Source organism: Medicago sativa, chromosome 3 (assembly GCF_051527215.1).
Source record: "Medicago sativa cultivar Bolivia chromosome 3, Bolivia_mono, whole genome shotgun sequence".
Lineage (NCBI taxonomy): Eukaryota > Viridiplantae > Streptophyta > Magnoliopsida > Fabales > Fabaceae > Medicago > Medicago sativa.
The window spans coordinates 2,878,079-2,897,565 of NC_140751.1; the positions used below are offsets into that span (position 1 = coordinate 2,878,079).

The 19,487-nt window shown below is 34.2% G+C and overlaps 2 protein-coding genes across 5 annotated transcripts; both read right to left on the bottom strand.

Annotated features, from left to right (window-relative positions):
• Positions 1-1,306: 1,306 nt before the first annotated feature.
• Positions 1,307-5,827, bottom strand: LOC146934918 (GDSL-like Lipase/Acylhydrolase superfamily protein). Its single transcript, XM_085750172.1, has 5 exons — positions 4,905-5,827; positions 4,477-4,601; positions 4,110-4,358; positions 3,360-3,618; positions 1,307-1,748 (listed from the first exon to the last, which is right to left on the bottom strand). Exons 1-5 carry the CDS (start codon positions 5,161-5,163, stop codon positions 1,531-1,533), a joined length of 1,110 nt encoding a protein of 369 aa, XP_085606298.1. The 5' UTR covers positions 5,164-5,827; the 3' UTR covers positions 1,307-1,530.
• A 566-nt stretch (positions 5,828-6,393) lies between these two features.
• Positions 6,394-13,142, bottom strand: LOC146934919 (splicing factor U2af large subunit A-like). Of its 4 annotated transcripts, none has more exons than XM_085750175.1 (12): positions 12,949-13,142; positions 11,247-11,626; positions 10,912-11,031; positions 9,876-9,943; positions 9,103-9,173; positions 8,967-9,014; positions 8,801-8,860; positions 8,322-8,495; positions 7,773-8,225; positions 7,541-7,676; positions 7,268-7,335; positions 6,394-6,716 (listed from the first exon to the last, which is right to left on the bottom strand). In XM_085750175.1, the coding sequence occupies exons 1-12, from the start codon at positions 13,087-13,089 to the stop codon at positions 6,579-6,581; spliced, it is 1,857 nt and encodes a 618-aa protein (XP_085606301.1). In that variant the 5' UTR covers positions 13,090-13,142; the 3' UTR covers positions 6,394-6,578. The 4 variants fall into 4 exon arrangements, with proteins under 4 accessions (XP_085606301.1, XP_085606303.1, XP_085606300.1 ...); XM_085750177.1 differs by having other exon boundaries at positions 6,394-7,167; XM_085750174.1 differs by having other exon boundaries at positions 8,967-9,020.
• Between the last annotated feature and the right edge of the window lie 6,345 nt (positions 13,143-19,487).

Genomic DNA, 19,487 nt, shown 5'->3' on the forward strand with positions numbered 1-19,487 from the left:
TTAAAATTCAAAAGAGAATGCAAATTAACTTTGAAGATGCACATCTGGTTGGATATGAGGGTGTTAGAGTATATGATCTTATAGAAGGAAGGAAAAGAGAACTTTGAATCAAAACAAAAGGGAAAAAAGAAGTGTACGATATTATATTATAAAACTAAACTAACATCAAAATTTTGAGGCATCTTCATTCACAAACAAATTAAACTCCCCTGCCATAAACAAAATTCATAGTAAATAAATAACAGGTAAAAAGGAAGGAAATAAAAAGAGTGATTAACAACAATAAAAAAAAAAAAAGAAGCTATAGAGAGATTAACAACAATTGTAAGTAAGAAGGTTCATGACCAAAAAGATAGAAGAATGTATACAGAGAAGAAATAAAAGAGTACCAAAGTGGTGGAAATTTGACAGGAAAGAAAGAGATAATAAAGTCATGTACATACAATTGTAGGAAGTAAGAATGATTTACCGTAAGTTAACAACATCATTCCATGATGAAATGTCCTTTTTTTTTTTTGAGTAAAAATGGTTGACAATGAAATGAATTAATGGAGAGATAAGAATAACAATGGATAGAGAATTTTTTTTTTTTGTTGATAGGAACAATAGATAGAAATTGTAAATGAAAAAAATGGTAGAATTGATGATTGTATCATTGTATGTAGCAACGTGTGTTTCCGTAATCGGAATGGGGAAGCAGTTATTAACAATTCTATGAGGTGAGAAGTTAACGGAGAGTAAGTAACCGGCATTAAATCTAATTGATTGTGTGGGATGAGAAGTTAATAGTGTAGAAAATATAACTGAAAAGGGCATTTTGGGATTTAAAAAAAAGGCTACACCAAAAAATAGTATTCCCTTTATTAATAGGTATAGATTACAAAAATATAATTGAATGAAACACTATGCATTACATGTTGAATTATAATTTTAATTTGGTCCATTGGAGACTAGGGCAAAAGTAAATTGTTTCTTTAAAGTGGAGACTATTCCATCTACAATATTAGCAAAATGAGAGCCAAAGGACCAGATGCAATTGGTCAAAATCAGAATCAAAGGTTGGAAGTCCAGATAATGCTAAAAACAACAATCAATTCTTATCGTAATAAATGGCGTCGGCTATGTTGATCACATTACACTATAGTAGTATTCTTTCATAAACCTTTTTTTGATCCAACTCATTATTCTCTAAATTTTTCTCAATAGTTTCTTTTATAATTTTCTAGGTATTTCTCTGTCTCTAGTGATCTGAATATCCACAATCTAATATAAAAAAATAGTCTTCTCTCAATAAAACTAACAAAAATTAAAATAAAATAAAACACATGATCATGATTTTATTCATAAATGATTAGAGTTAGACTGAAAACATCAATGTTGTATTATTATTACAACACAACATCAACCCATACGTGTACGAAACATTTCTATAAGACAACACACACCATGGACATTTATGATCAATATTCAACAAATTGCACTGCATAAACACCACACACAAATGAACAATATGAAACACAAATTGAATTTCTAAAGCATTGCCAATTGTTGGATATTAATGGGAGAAGTGTATGATTGTGAACTGTATGATGCTTTGGCTAGTAAAATGTTGGCCAACTCAGTTGGGTGGAAAGCATCCCAAAACAAATATTTCCCACGATCTTCACATACTTGTTGTAATGGAAGGCAAGTGATTTGTCCATTGTTTCTGCCAACACCACAGCATCCCTTGTCTACCACATCAAACCCTGTATCATAAGTTATGATTCATAACATCAATACAAAATTCCAAAATCAGCTTTTGAAACCATGTACTTTTGTCATGATTACATGACATGACTAAGCAATACAGAATAGCAGTACCACCATCACACTCTTACATTTTTTGCATCACTGTGCTATCAATTGAAGTTCATATATATCTCACCACTATAGTAATAGGAGCATGTTTCATTGGTTGTTCGAGTTTATCTACCGACACAGGCACTTGTGAAAGTGCAAAAGTGTTCAACAGAACAGCTTATATGGAAACAGGGCCGGACCTTGGAGAATGCAAGGTGCTCAACCAAGCTGGACCTTCAAATGCTATGGGTTTTAAAAAAATAAATTTAAGTTTAATACCTACCCCTACTTATATATATATGTTACTTTCTTTTTTTCTTCGGTACACGTTTGAGATTTTTCTAAACTCTAATTCTCCTTTCTGGACATAAATTTGGTGCTACCAAACCACCCCCAATTTGTATAATCACTTAATCAGTCAATTTAAAAAGCTATTTTATTGAAAGAATCACCTGAATCATTTCTTTTTTGTATAAACCATTCATTTTCTCCTTTCCCACAACGAAGGAGTGACAAATCCAAACGACACTATTAGGTAAATTTCACCTCTCTTTCACTTAATTTTTTTATTCCCTTTCATGTTTAGAAGTTCTTCTGATTCAGATTTTTTAATGAAGTTTAGCTACACAAAAAAGTTGCATTTTTATTTTACCGGAGGCCTATTTTAAATAAAGAGTCGAGCCTTCTATTTCATAGAAACGGCCCTGTATGGAAACATGCATGAACAACTTACGACATATTGATAATCTGTTTTCAGTTTATTTCTATAAACTCTTCATGAGAGTATTTGAGAATAACTTATAATTTGTATTACACCAATTTGACTATATTTTAACTTTTGTTATAAAAATAGTTTATGCATAAGGACTTATATGTATGCTATAAGGGCTTAATTAAATTGTTTATTCAACTAGATATACCGCAACATTTGAAATGAGACTCACCTAAATTAGTATGAATACATATGAAAATAAATCAAGTTGATCCATAGAGTCTTATGGTCTAGTCTACGTACGTAAGACTCGTGTCAAACTAGGTTTTTTTTTTTTTAAATGTCGTGTTAGATTTCAAAATAGCGCTTAATTGCATTTATCTATTAGTTTGTTAATTTATTTAAGGGTCATGTTAACTTGTGCCCTAAGGGCACATGTTAAGCAACCAAAAAATGGCAACTTCGCATTGGAAAACATAATATATTAACTTTTAAGAAGTTGAATGCACGATTTTTTATGCGTATATTTCTTTGATAAGTTCCTTAACATGTGCCCTTGAGGGCACAAGTTAACATTTGTCTTTATTTAAAATTACGTTAGATTGTTTATTTAAATATATTAATATGAAATATATTTTTAAGTAGGCTAATACTATTTATTTTTTGATCCATAGGTAGGTTAGATGTCATTTCAAACTTTAAAGAAAGTTAACCTCAAGCCTAAAAATATGCCTATAATAGGTAAAAGGTGTTGAAAAGAGTTGACAGTATTGTCTTGGTAGCTAGAAGATAGATAAAATTGTACCCATTGATTTTCCATTTAATGCTAGATCTGCACTGCTTTGATAAAAGTCCAAAAACACAAACTTTGCTCCCGGAAGCTGCCCTCCATTGATATTCTGAACTAATTGCTTAAGACCTGAGTTAAAATACTGGATGGCATTGTTAATCTTCTCATTGCATCCGGTGATGTTACCATTAATACGTGCTAATTCATATGGTATGCACCCAATTTGACCAACTGCTGTAACGATCACTTTTCTTGCCCCTAATGAATGTAATTGCTGGACAATATTAAGTGAACAATTCAGTAACAATATATTAATTAAAAAAAATAATAATATTAGATGATAAGTAACCGCCAACCGAGGAGTTATCTGGTCAGTTAATTCATAACCAAATAACTCAACCGTTAACTCATTCATACCATTTAATATTTCAATATATTAGATATACATATTCTTTCATTAATATATTGTTTAATGTCCACTTTTTTATCCCATTTGAGACTCTTAGTCACATGCGATACATTAAGACACAATTAGTAACAGAAAAACTACAACGATCAATTTTTTGTGTACAATTAGCTGAATTGTGTGATCAATTGTTTGTGTTCTTGTGTCTGCTTATCTATCTATTTACTTCAAAGCAACTTTTGAACTACTAGACTATTACATCCTCAACATACACTGTTCAATAAATTTGTCACACCATTATCCAGCTATATATGTAGATTCAATTGGAATTAGATGTGTATAATATTTAATTTACTCACAGATAGTTGGCGAGCGTAGTCTTGAAGAAGGGCAGATGCAAAAGCTTTAGGTGTGTACTGAGTGCTAGTTGAATAAAAATCAGTCATGAAATAGTTGTTCAGGTAATCATTGCTTCCCAACCCTGAATAATATATGCATTTGCTTAGGTAGCTATTAAGTGCATCATTGTCTCCTCTAAAGAACCTTCTCATTTGTTGCACTGTGTTTCCAAAGTTTGTCACTTGCTCAGTCATTGATGTATGAGCCCCCTGCATACATAAAAAGAAAATTCATACTACATATTGTCTAAATTGATGATTCACTCAAAAAGATATGTCCAATGTTGAATTAATGTGTGCTGTATATCTAAGAATATATATGCAATACCAGGTTACTGCCTGTTTCCTCTCTGATGCCTGCTGCTCCAGATGCATAATTGACTCCTCTAAGAAGGTCCAAACCCCTTGCTCTTGAATTTGGAGGAATATATGCTCGAAAACCCAAAAGTTGAGCTGCAATTATATACTAACATTTTACTTACTGCAAAAACTGCTATAGAATGATTTTAACTATCAATTTAGAGACTGCAAATTTTGAATCATTCTTTAAATCGGTCCCTAACGTTAGAAACAAATGATTTAGCCGCATTATAGTTCCCCGGCTTCTATTTTATGATTAGGAAAATAGAATGATTATGCAAATGCCACTATAAGAGAATTTATTTATTCTCACAAACATCAAATTATATATGTCAAATTTTTATATCACATTGTCAATCCATTGTAATTAAAATCTATATATTTAAAATTTATTACCTAATGCATCGACGAAGGTTCGACCATTGGTGAAGCGACCGGTGGGACCTTGTGGGAAGTCGATGCCATAAGGTCGATAATTAGCCCTAGCAAGTGTTAGGATCCCATTGTTGTTTCCATTATCAACCAATGAGTCGCCAAATATGAAGAAACATGGCACTTGTTGTCCCTCCGGTTGCCGTGGCAAAACCTGAGACAAACATTTTGTAGGACTTAGGCTCAGCCAGATACACGTGAATGTGAAAATAAAATGCTTCATCTTAGTAAACTCAAACTATTCTGACACAAAAGTCCGTATACGGACTGCACTCTTATATGATCTTGTTTATAACTTGTTGGAGATAGTTTGTATGATATCACATTTATGGCATTCATGTGATAATTCTTAGTTTATTTAATATGCTAATTGGTTGGGAAAATGTGAAGATGGGAAGAGAAGCTTTTTGGTACACTTTTTGGTAGTGTGTTTATGGGGTCTTATCATTTAACATGATGAAACTTACTTTACAATCGGTGATTGGAGGCTCAATCTCGTGACCAAAAAACTTATAGGAGCATGCCTTCCAGAAATGTATTGGTTATAGGTAATTACTTTATGTGAAATTGTTTACAATCCGATTCATGTATAGCCATGGCCTTAATAACATTCACATGTATCCGTTCTACAATGGCGTATCGGAAAATTCGAAACCAAATAATAGTATAATAATTTGAAACAACCATTTTAATGATTAAATGATGGAGGAAGGAACGGAAAAAGACTAGTGACAACTACTACTAGTAACTGAGTATGTAAAGTCTTAACAAACTACGAACTCAAATTCTGCCAAACAATTCAGCTTTAACCAGCTCAACCACTTGATTACTCCCTCAAATTTCAAACATAAACAACAAATATTTCACATTGATTTAGTAGTAGTTAACTTGATTAAATAAAAAGGAAAATGCTTAATCAAGCGAAAAGCAGTGTCCCGAGAAGATCACGATGGCTTAATAGTGCTGGATAATTCAAAGTCAAACCATAATTATACCCCACTACCCCATGTTTTGTGGAAAGTGTGCAATTTCATTGGCTGTAAGGCAATTCTTGAGAAATTCACTATAAAATTTCTCGCTACAAATAGCATTGCTGAAATAAAAATGTCTTGTCGTAATAAAAATTGAATGGATTCTATAACATATTCTTCAATAAAGCTTCTCATATATAAGTAAATAAATCCTTGATGAAAGAATTTAAAATTAATTTAAATGAAATTTAAAATATAAAGTAGAATTAGTTGCGATTTGTTTGTATTTTAGACCATTAATTTGAAAGTATTAGACCATTAAACTTGTTAGTACTTCAAAAGATATTACTTGAAGTCCTCTTGGAGTTTCTTAAATGAGGCAAGTAGTTTTCTTAGCTATTCTCAAACACTACATATCATTATAATCAGCTCAATAGAAAACAAGTTTCAATTTGATTAAATATGTCTACTTCAAAACAAACTTCATGCAAAAGACAATATATAGATCCAAGTATTATTGTATTAGAACAAATCCTCCATCAGGTGCTATTCCAGCTGAATAAAGCATTTATGTACTATACCACAATAATTCATTAGAAATCCAAAATATAATAATCCCTGCATATAAATCTTGAATAAAGATACAATCCAAGTAACAAGAACACAATTAGCCTTCATAATCGCCCTGAGCAAATTTGTTCTCTGGATAAAAGACAGCAATTACTTGATTTCCACCAAATTTTCTTCCATTCAGTCCAGAACGGGCTTTGGTAGAACCATCAACATCAGCATACTCCAAAAATACCTGCAAAAAAGAAAACAGGTTCTCACAGCCACAATTTATTATATATAATCGTTAGACCCAAAAACAAAACAAAAAATATTCATGAGCAAATTATTAACTTAAATCATTTTCCATAAGTATCATTTTCCATAAGTAATTTCTGACATTCCCATTTTTTTTCTTTTCAAAATAAATAATGCAGCATTGGCAATAGGAAAGGAGTTTAATTCATATGCAGAGTCAGTGTAAAAAAGATTACACATGCATCCAATTATGTGTGTTGTCACATCAATTAATGAGTTAAACACATAAATTGGCATACTCGCTTCGGATGCATGTGTAGAACTTCTTTATATTGACATTGTATATAAATTAAATCGAAACAATTTTTCAATTTCTATATAACAGAAAAACAACATCAAAAGCTTTGTTTGCTAGATCAGATTGACTGCATGAATCACGCCATTATTTCCTGAAGGACAAACACAGACAAACAACAAACAAAAGATTATGAATATGACCAGCGACAAAAGAGTAGAGAATTTCCAAAATAATAGGTCAAAAAAGCAAACCTTTCCAACTCCAGGGCACAGTTCACCATCAGGCCGTGGTCGAGGGATCACCACATTAACCAAATTACCTGCAGATATTGTGTAAATAAAAACAGTTAAATATGCACATTTTCAAAGCAATTAATGAAACAAGTACGCGTAAAAGACTGAAAATTATGAAGGCTGAGTCTGAAACTTAGGCCTGATTCTTTAGGGGAGAATGTAAGATTACAAAAGGCTGTAAAACAAGTATATAACACAATTTAAATGAATGTTATAAAACACAAAAATTACCAAATTTGGAGCATTCCTGTCGCATATCATCAAGAATCTCTTCATAGTCCTCATCATCTTTGAGCTCATCAGGAGAAACTGCATGAGTTAAACACAGCACCTTTGTTGCCACCAATGCTGGTTGTAACATAAGTTTCTACAAAAATTAAAAGTTCAAAACAATTAAAATTTCAAACTCGTGCACAAAAAATTTAAGGAAGATATACAATCCAAAATAATAATCCCACCATACCTGCAGAGCAATCTGCTGCTGTGCATGCATTAAAATGCTCTCTTGTTCAGGTTTAGGCTGCATTGGGTTTGTATTTTGATTAGCTCGTCTAACTGTAAGAGTCTTGTCACCCATTTTTATTCCATTGAGAGCTGCACAGGCAATATCTGTAACTGCAAGATCTTGATAAACACAAAATGCATAACCCTTTGAATTCCCTGTTTCTCTATCTTTCACTAGATCAAAACCCCGAAGAGGACCAAAAGTCTCTAAAAGCTCTCTGATTTGAGTTTCAGTAAAATAATAAGGAACTCCACCAACAAAAATCCGATCAGGACCATCAAGTCCCCCAGCAGAGCCAGGTGATAGTCCAACTAAGCCCAGATTAAGGTTTGGGTTAGGTTGGCTTGGCCCTAGGGCAGCAGCTAGAGACGGATTATAATCAGTAGGTCTCCTGACCTTCACTGGTGCACCCTGAATTAAAAATGAAATTACAATTAACACTAATATATTTACTCACAATCTCACAGAACAAAAAGATCTCAACCATCAGTTATAGTCAAAAGATACCTCAAAAATAATTCCATCCAAAGCCATTGCATTGCTGGCTTCTTCAACGGACCTCATTTCCACAAAGGCAAACTTCTTGTCATGGTTAATGTAAACATTCACAACTGCATCACCTGGACCAGCGGTGTTTCCTCCAATTGTAGCCATAACCTGACTGAAGAAAGTTGCAACTGACTGCAGCATAACAAAATTAGAAGCAAATATTAAAATCCAAAAGTAGCACAAACAAAACTAGATTAAAAAATGTATCCAACGTGTTCTTCACTTAACTATGACCTAATTGCTTCCTAAACTCAAATCACAAGAATCAGTGATAGAGAGTGTGCAGTAAGCCAGCAACATACTCTAAAAAGCTTCAACATTTTATGAAACATGGAAACTACATGACAAATAGGCAATTTAGAAGGGTATGAAACTAGCTTTGCCATTCTCATTCATGAACCAACATGGAAAGATCATTTTGAGCTGCTCTACATTACCTGCTCATTAGCTGTAGGAGAGAGGCCACCAACATACACCCGTCTAGCATGTCGTGTAGCCTACATGTTTGGTACATCAAAAAAAGGGACAAAGTTAGGGAAATCAATGCTAAAAGGGAAGGAAAAAAAAAAACTAAACATCATCTCACAGAAATTCCTCTTTTACCTGTTGTGTCATAGCCTGAACTGGCAAGACAGGGAGAGCACTAAACGGCTGCACCTTAAAAAGACAAACAAAAATGTAGTGAATTTGATATAACATTGTCCAGCAGAACCAGAATTGGGAACAAAAAGAAAAATACCTGATTTGTAGGCAGGGGAAACATATTTGGAAACATTCCAGGAATAGCAGGACTTGCCCCAGAGATCTGACCTGCAAGTACAGCAAGGCATATTGCATCTCAGAAAAAATAAATAAATAAATCCATACCTTTCATCTTTTGCAATTCTATTACACTATTAATGATCAACTGACTTCTGCTACAACTGGCATGAGCTTAAGCATAAACTCACCTCACTGCTATATTATAATTTTATTTTTATTCTATATCATGTTTCTATCAATAAGATTGAATAATATTGTAATTTGTAAACAAGCTTTAAAGATAATATTCGTAAGTCTACCGAAGTAGGTAATAGTTTCCAGTTGAAGATGAACAAGACCCACCAAAAACAGGTGCATTGATTCCTCCTTGGACATAAAAGCTACAGATGTCGGCTCACGCCCATTGTCAGCACAGTGGGGCTAGTAGCCCAACATTGCCTTCTTAGAGCATAAGACAAGACATACAACAAAACAAACAAACACCAAACACAAGACAAAAAACCAAAGCACCATTTAGTTCCAGAATTGTATCACTAAGTAAAAAGAAAGACAAAATTACACACCAAGGGAAACCAGTATTCAAGAGCTATGTACCCAGTAGTAACTGAAACTTATCTTACCAAGTAAACAGTAAAGACCATGTAATTTGATATGAATTTTCCATACTAGGATCAACACCAACAAAAAAGGGGGGAAAAAAAAGGAAGTTAAGATTAAAAATGTTTGTAATATACACATGAAAAAGTGTACCTGCAACACCAGTAGCACCCAATATCGCAGAAGTAGGGGGAGCCATATCAAAACCACTAGTCCTTTTGCTGTAAGTAGATCAAATTAGTTTCTCAATGATGAACGTTGCTTTTCATGCAGAGGAACATGTATGAATAAATAATAAATAATTCTAATTAAACCTAATAGCATCCAACACAAATAAAAAATGGGTGGTTTTTAAAATGTTACAATCACTGAGCAGCAAGGCAACCTTCCACCACCTATGAAATTTGAAATAATGAATATACAGGCCCTTATCAGTTGTTCATACTTTAGGTGATGTAGTCGTAATATTCCTTACATTAAAAGGTTAAATTACTTAGCAAGTCCTTTAGTTTTAAGAGATACTTCCAAGTCCATGGAGTTCCAAAATTTTATAATGAACAGTGTTGTTTGTTTTTTTTTTTTTCCAAACATACTCAACACACATTGGACTCGACTGGAACAACTTGTTGCAGGTTCGAAGAACATTTACTGTCGGCTCAACATAAAGCAAAGACATACCAAGTTCTCAAAAGGCCAATAGCACTGTTAAGACTCAATTAATTTTAATATCATCTAAAGAGTGAAATGACCAATAGTTGAATGTATATTTATAAATAAATGATTGTCTGAATCACAAAATTCAAGTCAACGTAACTAATTTAGAGTGGGATAAGCTTCATGCAACTTACTTAAAATTTTAAAATTATTAGGTCGTTGTTAAAAAGTTAAAAACTATAAAGACTTTATTTAATGATGAAAAAAAACGATCTAGAAAGTAATTTGATCAGATCAAATTATCAAGGATATATCACATGAAAACTGTAATAAAATGGCATCTAATAACTAAGTAAATTATTAGTCCCTTCCACATGCATTCACACAACATTATGCCAGTCCCCTCGCGCATATCCTTTAACTATTTGTTGAACGAAACAGAACTTGAAATTTTACAAATGGCAGACCCAGCACATGCATTATATGTTAGTGCACACCTAAATAAAAAAATCTTATGGATCTTTCTGGGACTTACCTTTTGGAGCGTGAACGAGAACGTGACCTTGATCTATGCTCAGATCGAGCCCTTGACCTTGATCTAGATCGAGACCGGCGCCTACTCCTATGCCTATCCTCTCGATCATACTCCCTTCGTCTATACCAACAAACAATGTTAGATAATAAATAAATATTGGATATAAAAGAATATGAATAGAAATTATAACAATTGGCTGAAATTAAAATATTTCTGATGTTCTTGTTTATAAAGTTGTAAATCCTCACATAAGATCAATAGATGACATTAAAAATAAAATAAAAAATAAAATAAAAAACTGATGCTGATGCACCAAACCAGAAAATAACTTTTACCTGTCATAGCCTCGGCTTCTGTGATAATCATCGTCATCTCTATCCCTTACCCTTTCCTTTCTCTCACTACGATCCCTGTGGCGATCTCTATGATGGTCACGGTCACGGTCCCTCTCCCTTTCCTTCTCCCCATCCCGATCGCGTTCCCTGTCTTTGCTTTTCTCACTATCTCTGCCCCTGTCCCTGCTTCTCTCCCTATCTCTGACCCTGTCCCTGCTTCTCTCACTCTCTCTGTCCCTGCTTTTCTCCCTATCCCTATCCCTGCTTCTATCCCTGTCTCTTCCCTTATCCCTTTTTCTCTCCTTTTCTCTCCCATTCTCCCGCTCCTTTTCTCTACTTCTGGAGGATTCTCTGTCTCTGTCATTATCACGAGAACCATGCTGCCAAAAAAACAAACAAAACATTAACAAGGGTGAACAAACCCATATCTTCCAATTTGATGATAACAGTGATGATGCATATAAAATTTAGGTGATAAATAAGCACAACAGAGAAAGAGATGCATAATTAAGAAGAAAAAAAAACAATAGGTATATACACAATCACAAATACCATATCACATTGCATGTAAAAGAAAATACCACAACCATCTAGCAATTCAAAATTTCTTATGTAAAGGGTTAATTATGCTTTTGATCCCTCTATTCACTAACAAAAATAATCCTCTTCATTAAAATTGAACTTTTTGGTCCTTCAAATATCACATTTGGTGCAACTTTGATCCCAACCCAGATGGTGGTGAATTTTGGCCCCACAAGTGATATTTTTTTGCTCAGTTTTGAATCTAGAGAAAAAATGTCACTTTTGGGGCTAAAATTCACATTTGAGACAACGCTGGGTTATGACCGAAATTGAAACAATTGTGATACTGAGAACCAAAATTTCTATTTGAAAAGGGAACTATTTTCGTGAACATAATACAATAGAAGACTAAGAGTGCAATTAAACCTAAAATGAAAAATCTTAAAATGCTATATAAAATCACAAAATTATGTTCACAAATCAAATACATCAAACAGCAGAATTTTTCATTTGAGAAAAAAACGATGAAGAGGATTCATCAGGTTAAACACATCAGTAAGAAAAAAACCAATACAGTACCCAATTACCAGAAAAAAAATCTTAAAATGCTATATAAAATCACAAAATTATGTTCACAAATCAAATACATCAAACAGCAGAATTTTTCATTTGGGAAAAAACGATGAAGAGGATTCATCAGGTTAAACACATCAGTAAGAAAAAAACCAATACAGTACCCAATTACCAGAAATTGTAAAGTTATATGAACCTTAGGTTATCAATATTCTAAACATTTCCTAAAATTGCAAAACTTTAATAAAATTTATCAATTAATTTCAAATTCATCCCTAATAATACCAACTTAATGCAATTCTCGTCCAAACAAAAACCCCAAAGGGTCAAATTTGATTAAAATTTTGAAATTTTAGGGATTTCTTCAAAACAATCCTACGATTTCACCGATCAATTCAAGTATTTACCCTAATTAATCAATCATACAATTAATCAAATACTTACCTCTAAATAATCATACAATTGAATCAGAAATTAATCGAAAAATCAAATCATAACCAACACATATCTAATTTGCCGTTATAATTGAATTTCAATTTGCAAACAAAAGAAAAACCCTAATTGATTGAAATTGAAAAATAAAGGAACGGTGAATTAGGAAAAATACGTTGGATTTGGAATCGGTGAGATCTTCTTCATCAACAGGTGGTGGTGGTGGTGGTGGTGGTTGTGGAGAAGAATCGTTGTGATTATGATCTTCTTGTTGTTGGAATTTTCTCTCTTCGTCTTCGAACTCGTATTCACCCATTTTCTCTCTCTCTCTCTCTCTTCTCTCGAATCAATGAATTCGATTTTTATCGCAGTTTTTTGTTTCGTTGTGATTTATTTATGAATGAAAATTGTTTTTTTTTACTTCAACACAAGTTCTTAAAAACACATGAAAATTCCAAAATTGCCCAAAGCGGCAGTGAAATGCCACTCTATCTTTCCAGCTGCATTTAACTGCTGCTGTCTCACCTGCCCTTAAGTTCGGGTGCTGACATCAATTGTGATTTTGCGCGTTTTACCTAAAAAAATAAAAAAATCGAGACTTATTTGGAATGTTATGGAACTTTGCACATCCTCTATATGTATTTTGATAGAGGTGTCTGTAAAGTTTCGTAACATTCCGACTAAGTGCAAAATCGCAATTTTTTCCAAGTGCTAGTTTAGAAAAGTGACTTAGAGGTTGAATTTTTCCACAATTTTTTGCACTCGTGTTTAGGAGAAAAAAAGAGCATTTCCCAAAAAAAAAATTGAATTTTTCAACAAGGGACGGATTAAATATAAATATTTAACGCGCCTAATGATGTAGTATTTTTTGCATCAAACAAAAGTAAGTATTTATACCGTCTCCTCAGGGACTAGTGCAATATCACGGACAGTTCGACACCAAATATCATCTTAAATTGAAAGAGTAATTGTTTGTTTGTTTGTAACTACGTTAACTATGTTGTGAATAATAAAGTTGAGATTAATAAGGCGAGAAACTTGTTAGGATTAGAGTTCATTGATCAAGCGTCACACGTAACCTAATGATCATATATGGATTCTAGCTTTTCTTTGATATTATCACGTATCCCTCGACAACATCCATTCCATGTCTAGAATCTATGTTTTGATAGATGATTATTATAACCTAGATTCAAAAGTATTTTTCAATCACTAATAAATCAAACATAAGCATTAAAGTGCAAGAATAACATCAATATTAAATCAAATGATAGAACCATATATTTATAGATCAAAAGATTACATGTTTAGCTAAGATCAAGTACCTTTAATCCCAACAAATGAGATTTAGCTACTCATTGTCATGGAAGCTTTGCAAGAATGAATTGAAAGAGAAGGATTCATTACAACTTTGTGATCTCTCAACAAATGAGGAAGAATCCACATTCTATCACTCTCACTCTATAAGAACAGACCTCTCTCTCTCTCTCTCTCTCTCTCTCTCTCTCTCTCTCTCTCTCTCTCTCTCTCTCTCTCTCTCTCTCTCTCTCTCTCTCTCTCTCTCTCTCTCTCTCTCTCTCTATCTATCTATCTATCTATCTATCTATCTATCTATCTATCTCTAAAAGTACTATATGTTAAAAATATGAAAAACTAAGATATTTCTAATGAAATGATCAAGGGCTATTTATAAAAATTATGATCTGCTTCAACTCGCCTCGCGAGCTCCTTCATTCGCCATGGCGAGTTGAGGTTCCTTCACCAGTGGGTTTGTGCCACGTCATCTTTGAAGAGTCTAGGCCGCCCTAACTCGCCTTGCGAGTAAATGCAATCGCCATGGCGAGTTGCTGCGCCTTTGGTTCGCCTTGGCGAGTTGATGGTGAGGGAATTGGTCTTCCTGCCTTTTGCTCGCTTTTGCTACTCGCCACTGCGAGTTGGAAGCGAGTAAATCCATCTTTCTGCCTGTTTGTACTTTTCTCTATTTTTTCTTCTTTGTTTAGTGTCTTGAGGTTAATTCCTGCACAAAAGGTAGAGTAAGATATATAAAACGTAATAGGGTAATTATCACTTATCTTTCGGCTTTTCCCTCAATAACTTGCAAAACAAGTAACAAAAGTGCCTAAAATATATCATGAATTTAACACTTCCTAGCACTTATCACCTAAAACTCAAGACACCAAAATATCAACCTAGAAATTGAATTTTGACATGTTTTTTTGCAGTCACCTCTATAAAAATACATATAGAGGATCTGCAAAGTTACGTAGTACTTCGACTAAGCCTCAATTTATTTTGAATTTTTTACCGAAATGCGTAAAATCACAATAGTTTTTCAACTGTGCGTCCTGAAAAGTTATATAGAGGTTAAATTTTTTCATTATTTTTTGCACACATGTTAAGGACATAAAAAAACATTTCCCACAAAAAAATTAGAATTTTTTGAAAACGGATGGATTAAATATGAATTTTTAATGCATCAAAAACTCAAGAAACCAAAACATCAAGACGTCGACCTAGAAATTAAATTTTGAGCTGGTTTTTTGCAGAAGGCTCTATAAAAATACATATAGAGTGTCTGTAAAGTTTCATAGCATTACTAATAAGCCTCGATTTATTTTGATTTTTCGACCGAAACGCGTAAAATCACAATTGATTCTCTGTCAAGAACTGCACTTAAGTGCAGCAAAACCAGGTGTAGTTAACTGCAGCTAGGAGCCAGCAGTAGTTAAGTGCAGCTGGAAGCCAGCTACAGTTAACTACCGTCGGGGGCAATTTCATAAGTGCCATGTGTTTTTAGGAACTTTTTGATATCAGAACAACAATTTTCTTTATGAATTATGAGTCTCGATGATAATATCTAACTAACCTCTGAATGAGCTGGGTTGTAGTACCATGAGTTGGGCTAAGCCCAATAACATCTGCAACTTTCACGGTGTTTCTCATTAGGTTAATGAGTTGCATCTGTTGATCACACGGTGATCCTTACGTGTGGGTCTTACTCCCTCAGGGGAAATTGAAACATTGACTTAAATTACAGTTCCTAAATTTCCAAAGGTATGGTGTCGAGTGTTCCTAAGTACACAACACGTTGTCCCTCTCGGTAGTTCTACAAATAGACAGTCCAATCAACGACTACCTTACCAAGGTGCGAGAAGAATGGAGTTATTGGGCTAATTTAAGTCATGAAGTCACTTGTTTCCTTAATTACTAACTAGTTACTGCCTAAAAAATGCTATAGCGGGATAGCGCATAACGCTATGACTGTGTTAGCCTGTATGCAGTCAATTATGTTTGACTTAGGTTTTGAAGAAATCTAAATGAATTTGACTCACAAGCCGGATCGAGGTTGTGGACTTAGAGAGATTTCACCGTCCGATGGAGAAGCTTCGACAAGCAAGCAAGATAACGAAGAGAAGTTGGTGCCATATCGACAAGTCGAGCAGCAGTTACTGTCGAAGAGATGTCATTTGAAACTCAAAAGATGTATGGATTAGTTATTAGCGATTTTGTTCGACGGTTTCTGTATAGGCAGTTACTTAGTATAAATAAGAGTTTTTCATAGGAAAAACGGGTCACAATTCAAATACACACAAAACATACACACTTAAACTATCTGCACTTTAGGAGAAACTAGTAAACAAGTTGCAAATGTATGAATCTGTGTACCAATTTACATTCATTTATGCAATTTAAGTTTATCCTTTAAATTCCTTGCAATTTACCTTTTCTTTCTAGCAATTTACTTCAACGGATTCGACGTGTGTTTGATTCCGACAGTTACATTCGTATTTTACATCAAGAACATTCATGCTTTCTAGTAAACATAAACACAATATGCCTTGAGATTTACTGGTTGATCTCGCAAGCTAACCGTTTTCGAAAACCAGCGTTTGTTTACCAAAAACCAAGGTAAACAAATTGGCACGTTCAGTGGGACTGTTTGTGTTTTTTGTTTCAGAAACAATCATAAAAAGCGTTTTTTCTTAGTTGTTTGTTCGTTCTGCTTAAAATCTTGTGATTCTTGTTGTGTATGTTCTTAAGGAATAAGAAGTAACTCCCATAAATGGTACGTAATACTCGTAACAATGATTCACAATCTAGTCCATCAAATCCATCGGTGGCAGATGCAGCATTGGAAGTTACTTCACAACAAAACCCACAAGTTACGCCAATCGTTGGCGTAAGTCACACAGAAACGCTGGGGGCAACGATGCCCATTCACGTTTCTTCGACTATACCCGCGGCAGCATCAACCAGTTCTACAGCCGCACAATCACAAGTTGGTTTTGGAAGCCAATCATATCCAAATACATGGTTCTTCGATAGAAACCAACCATATGGCATGCCATCATCTTTTATGGCAGGCCTACATACTAATCCATCTTCTTTTTCAGGGAGTTTGAACGTAATGCATCCTCCATTCTTTCTTCCCGGAGTAGGCTTTCCTGGTTCAAACCATCAACAAACATTAACCAATGCTTCCTTAATGGCTTTATGGCAAAAAATGGAAGATACTAACCATGAAATGGTCAATATGTTAACCCAACAAATAGGTACGTTATTTAACCCCCTGATCCAACAAACTCATAACAGTTACCAAACGTTAACTGACAAAATGAGACGTATTGCTGATTTCTTTGGCGCTCCTCCAACACAAAATAGGCCAGTGCCTCAAAATCAAAACCAAAGGCCTATCCAAATACTTGTCGAAAGACTGAATAGTGGAGTCCTTATTGCCCAAATGCAACAACCTGTTGTCGAACCACAACCACAAGAGGAGCCAGAGAGGGTCCCAATCTTGGTTCAAAGGAACCAAGATGCTGATCAAGTAGTTCGACAAGTTCCGCAAAACAACTTCGATGATAGAAATAACATAGCCAATATAGTTGAAACTTTGTTAGTTCAAAACGGTTTCAATATGGGCTTACATAGGCCTAATTTTGTATCTGCTTTGTTAGATTATGTCTTAGCAGAAGAATTACCTAAGGGATGGAAAATCCCTAAATTCACTAAGTTTGGTAGAGAGACTAATGAGTTTACGGTTGAACATATTATCTGTTATCTAACCGAGGCTGGCGATATAGCAAACAATGAGAATTTAAGAATGAAATATTTTCCAAGTTCTCTAACCAAAAATGTCTTCACGTGGTTTACCACTTTACCTCCACACTCCATTTTTACATGGAGCCAGTTGGAAAAGACATTTCATGAACAATTTTACATGGGCCAATCTAAAATTAGTCTCAAAAAATTAGCTAGTGTTCGACGTAAAACGTCAGAGTTTATTGATGATTATTTGAATAGATTCTAACTCCTAAAAGCTAGATGCTTTACACAAGTGCATGAGCATGAGTTAGTCGAAATGGCTGTTGGTGGTCTAGAATATTCTATTCGAAAGAAACTAGATACCCAATACTTAAGGGATATGGCACAGTTAGCTGATAGGGTCCGACAAGTCGAAAGACTTAAAGCTGAGAAAGCAAAGACCAGTAAGTTCAGTAAAAAAGAAAAAGTCGCTTACGTCGACACTGATGACATCGATCCAGAATTTGATTTAAATTTTGATGATGTCGAAAATAGCGAGGTTAATCTTATAGAGTTTAAACCCGGCCCTCCTTTTACTTGTAAAGTTTTAAGGCCATCCAATGATAAGAATCCTGAGGAACCAAAAAATGAGAAATATCCGTCGAAAACTTACCCATTTGACGATACTAAAAGTGATGAGTTTTTTTTACTTTTAGTTGATGAAGGCATAATAGTAGTGCCAAAAGGTCTCAAAAGGCCTCCAACAGAACAACGAAAAAAGAGGGGTTTTTGTAAATTTCATGGTTATTTAGGCCATAACACTTCTCATTGTGTTTCTTTCAGGTATTCAGTGCAAAAAACACTTGATGAAGGAAGGCTGAAATTTGGAGACAAATCAAATAAGCCTATGCAAATAGATGCAGATCCTCTCAAATAAGCAGATTTCATGTATGTTGTGATAGCTTATGTCAACGTCATCGAAACTGCTGAAAGTGTTGCTAAAAGTTTTGGTAAACCCAAAAACGCTAACAATTATCAAAAGAATGATGTGGAAATGGTTACTGACGACCATGTTTGCAACGACGAAATAGTTACTGAAGGTTGCATATCCAAAATCTGAGGAGGATCTGGTTGATTTCCTGAAGAGATGCAAAAGCTCAAATTCAACAATTATGCTATGCCCTAGGCGTAGCGATGTCTTCGACAAAGAAGCTGCAAGAAACATTAACCTCAGTCGAAGAGGAAAGGAAAATGGGGTGATAAAAGGCCTAAGTTTTTTTTTTTTCAATAAAAGTGATTTAACTTACAAGGCTTCAACTCAAAAGACGTTTTTAAAGAAAAGTCAAATGAAGACTTTTACTCCACCTTCAAAATCCCCTACTGAAAAATGGTTATTCTCTGGTGGGAAGAAGTTCAATTACACTGCTCCACCTACAAAATGGGTGAAGAGAGTTACTAGTACTAATGCTCAGAAGGAAACATCCAATCCAAAGAAATTCGCCTATATCAATAATTACAAGGGGAAAAATCCCATGACTAAAACTCAATGGCGTAGATTTCAACACCAGAAAAAGGATGATGCTTTGATGGACATTACAAATATTGAGAAACAAAAAGAAAAGCAAGTGACTCTTTTCGAAATGGTGAGAAAACCTGCCACTGAAAGAATTTTTCCTCCTCTTTCTGTAG

What these genes read in the sequence shown, in the direction of transcription:
- LOC146934918 (XM_085750172.1), bottom strand. Translation starts at nt 5,163, where the DNA reads ATGAAGCATTTTATTTTCACATTCACGTGTATCTGGCTGAGCCTAAGT. An exon ending in AACCTTCGTCGATGCATTAG is followed by an intron (nt 4,602 to 4,904) that starts GTAATAAATTTT and finishes ATATAATTGCAG; the next exon opens with CTCAACTTTTGGGTTTTCGA. An exon ending in ATTAAATGGAAAATCAATGG is followed by an intron (nt 1,749 to 3,359) that starts GTACAATTTTAT and finishes CTTATGATACAG; the next exon opens with GGTTTGATGTGGTAGACAAG.
- LOC146934919 (XM_085750174.1), bottom strand. Translation starts at nt 13,089, where the DNA reads ATGGGTGAATACGAGTTCGAAGACGAAGAGAGAAAATTCCAACAACAA. An exon ending in GGGTGCTACTGGTGTTGCAG is followed by an intron (nt 9,174 to 9,875) that starts GTACACTTTTTC and finishes CTGTACTTGCAG; the next exon opens with GTCAGATCTCTGGGGCAAGT. An exon ending in TGGATGGAATTATTTTTGAG is followed by an intron (nt 8,226 to 8,321) that starts GTATCTTTTGAC and finishes TTTTTAATTCAG; the next exon opens with GGTGCACCAGTGAAGGTCAG.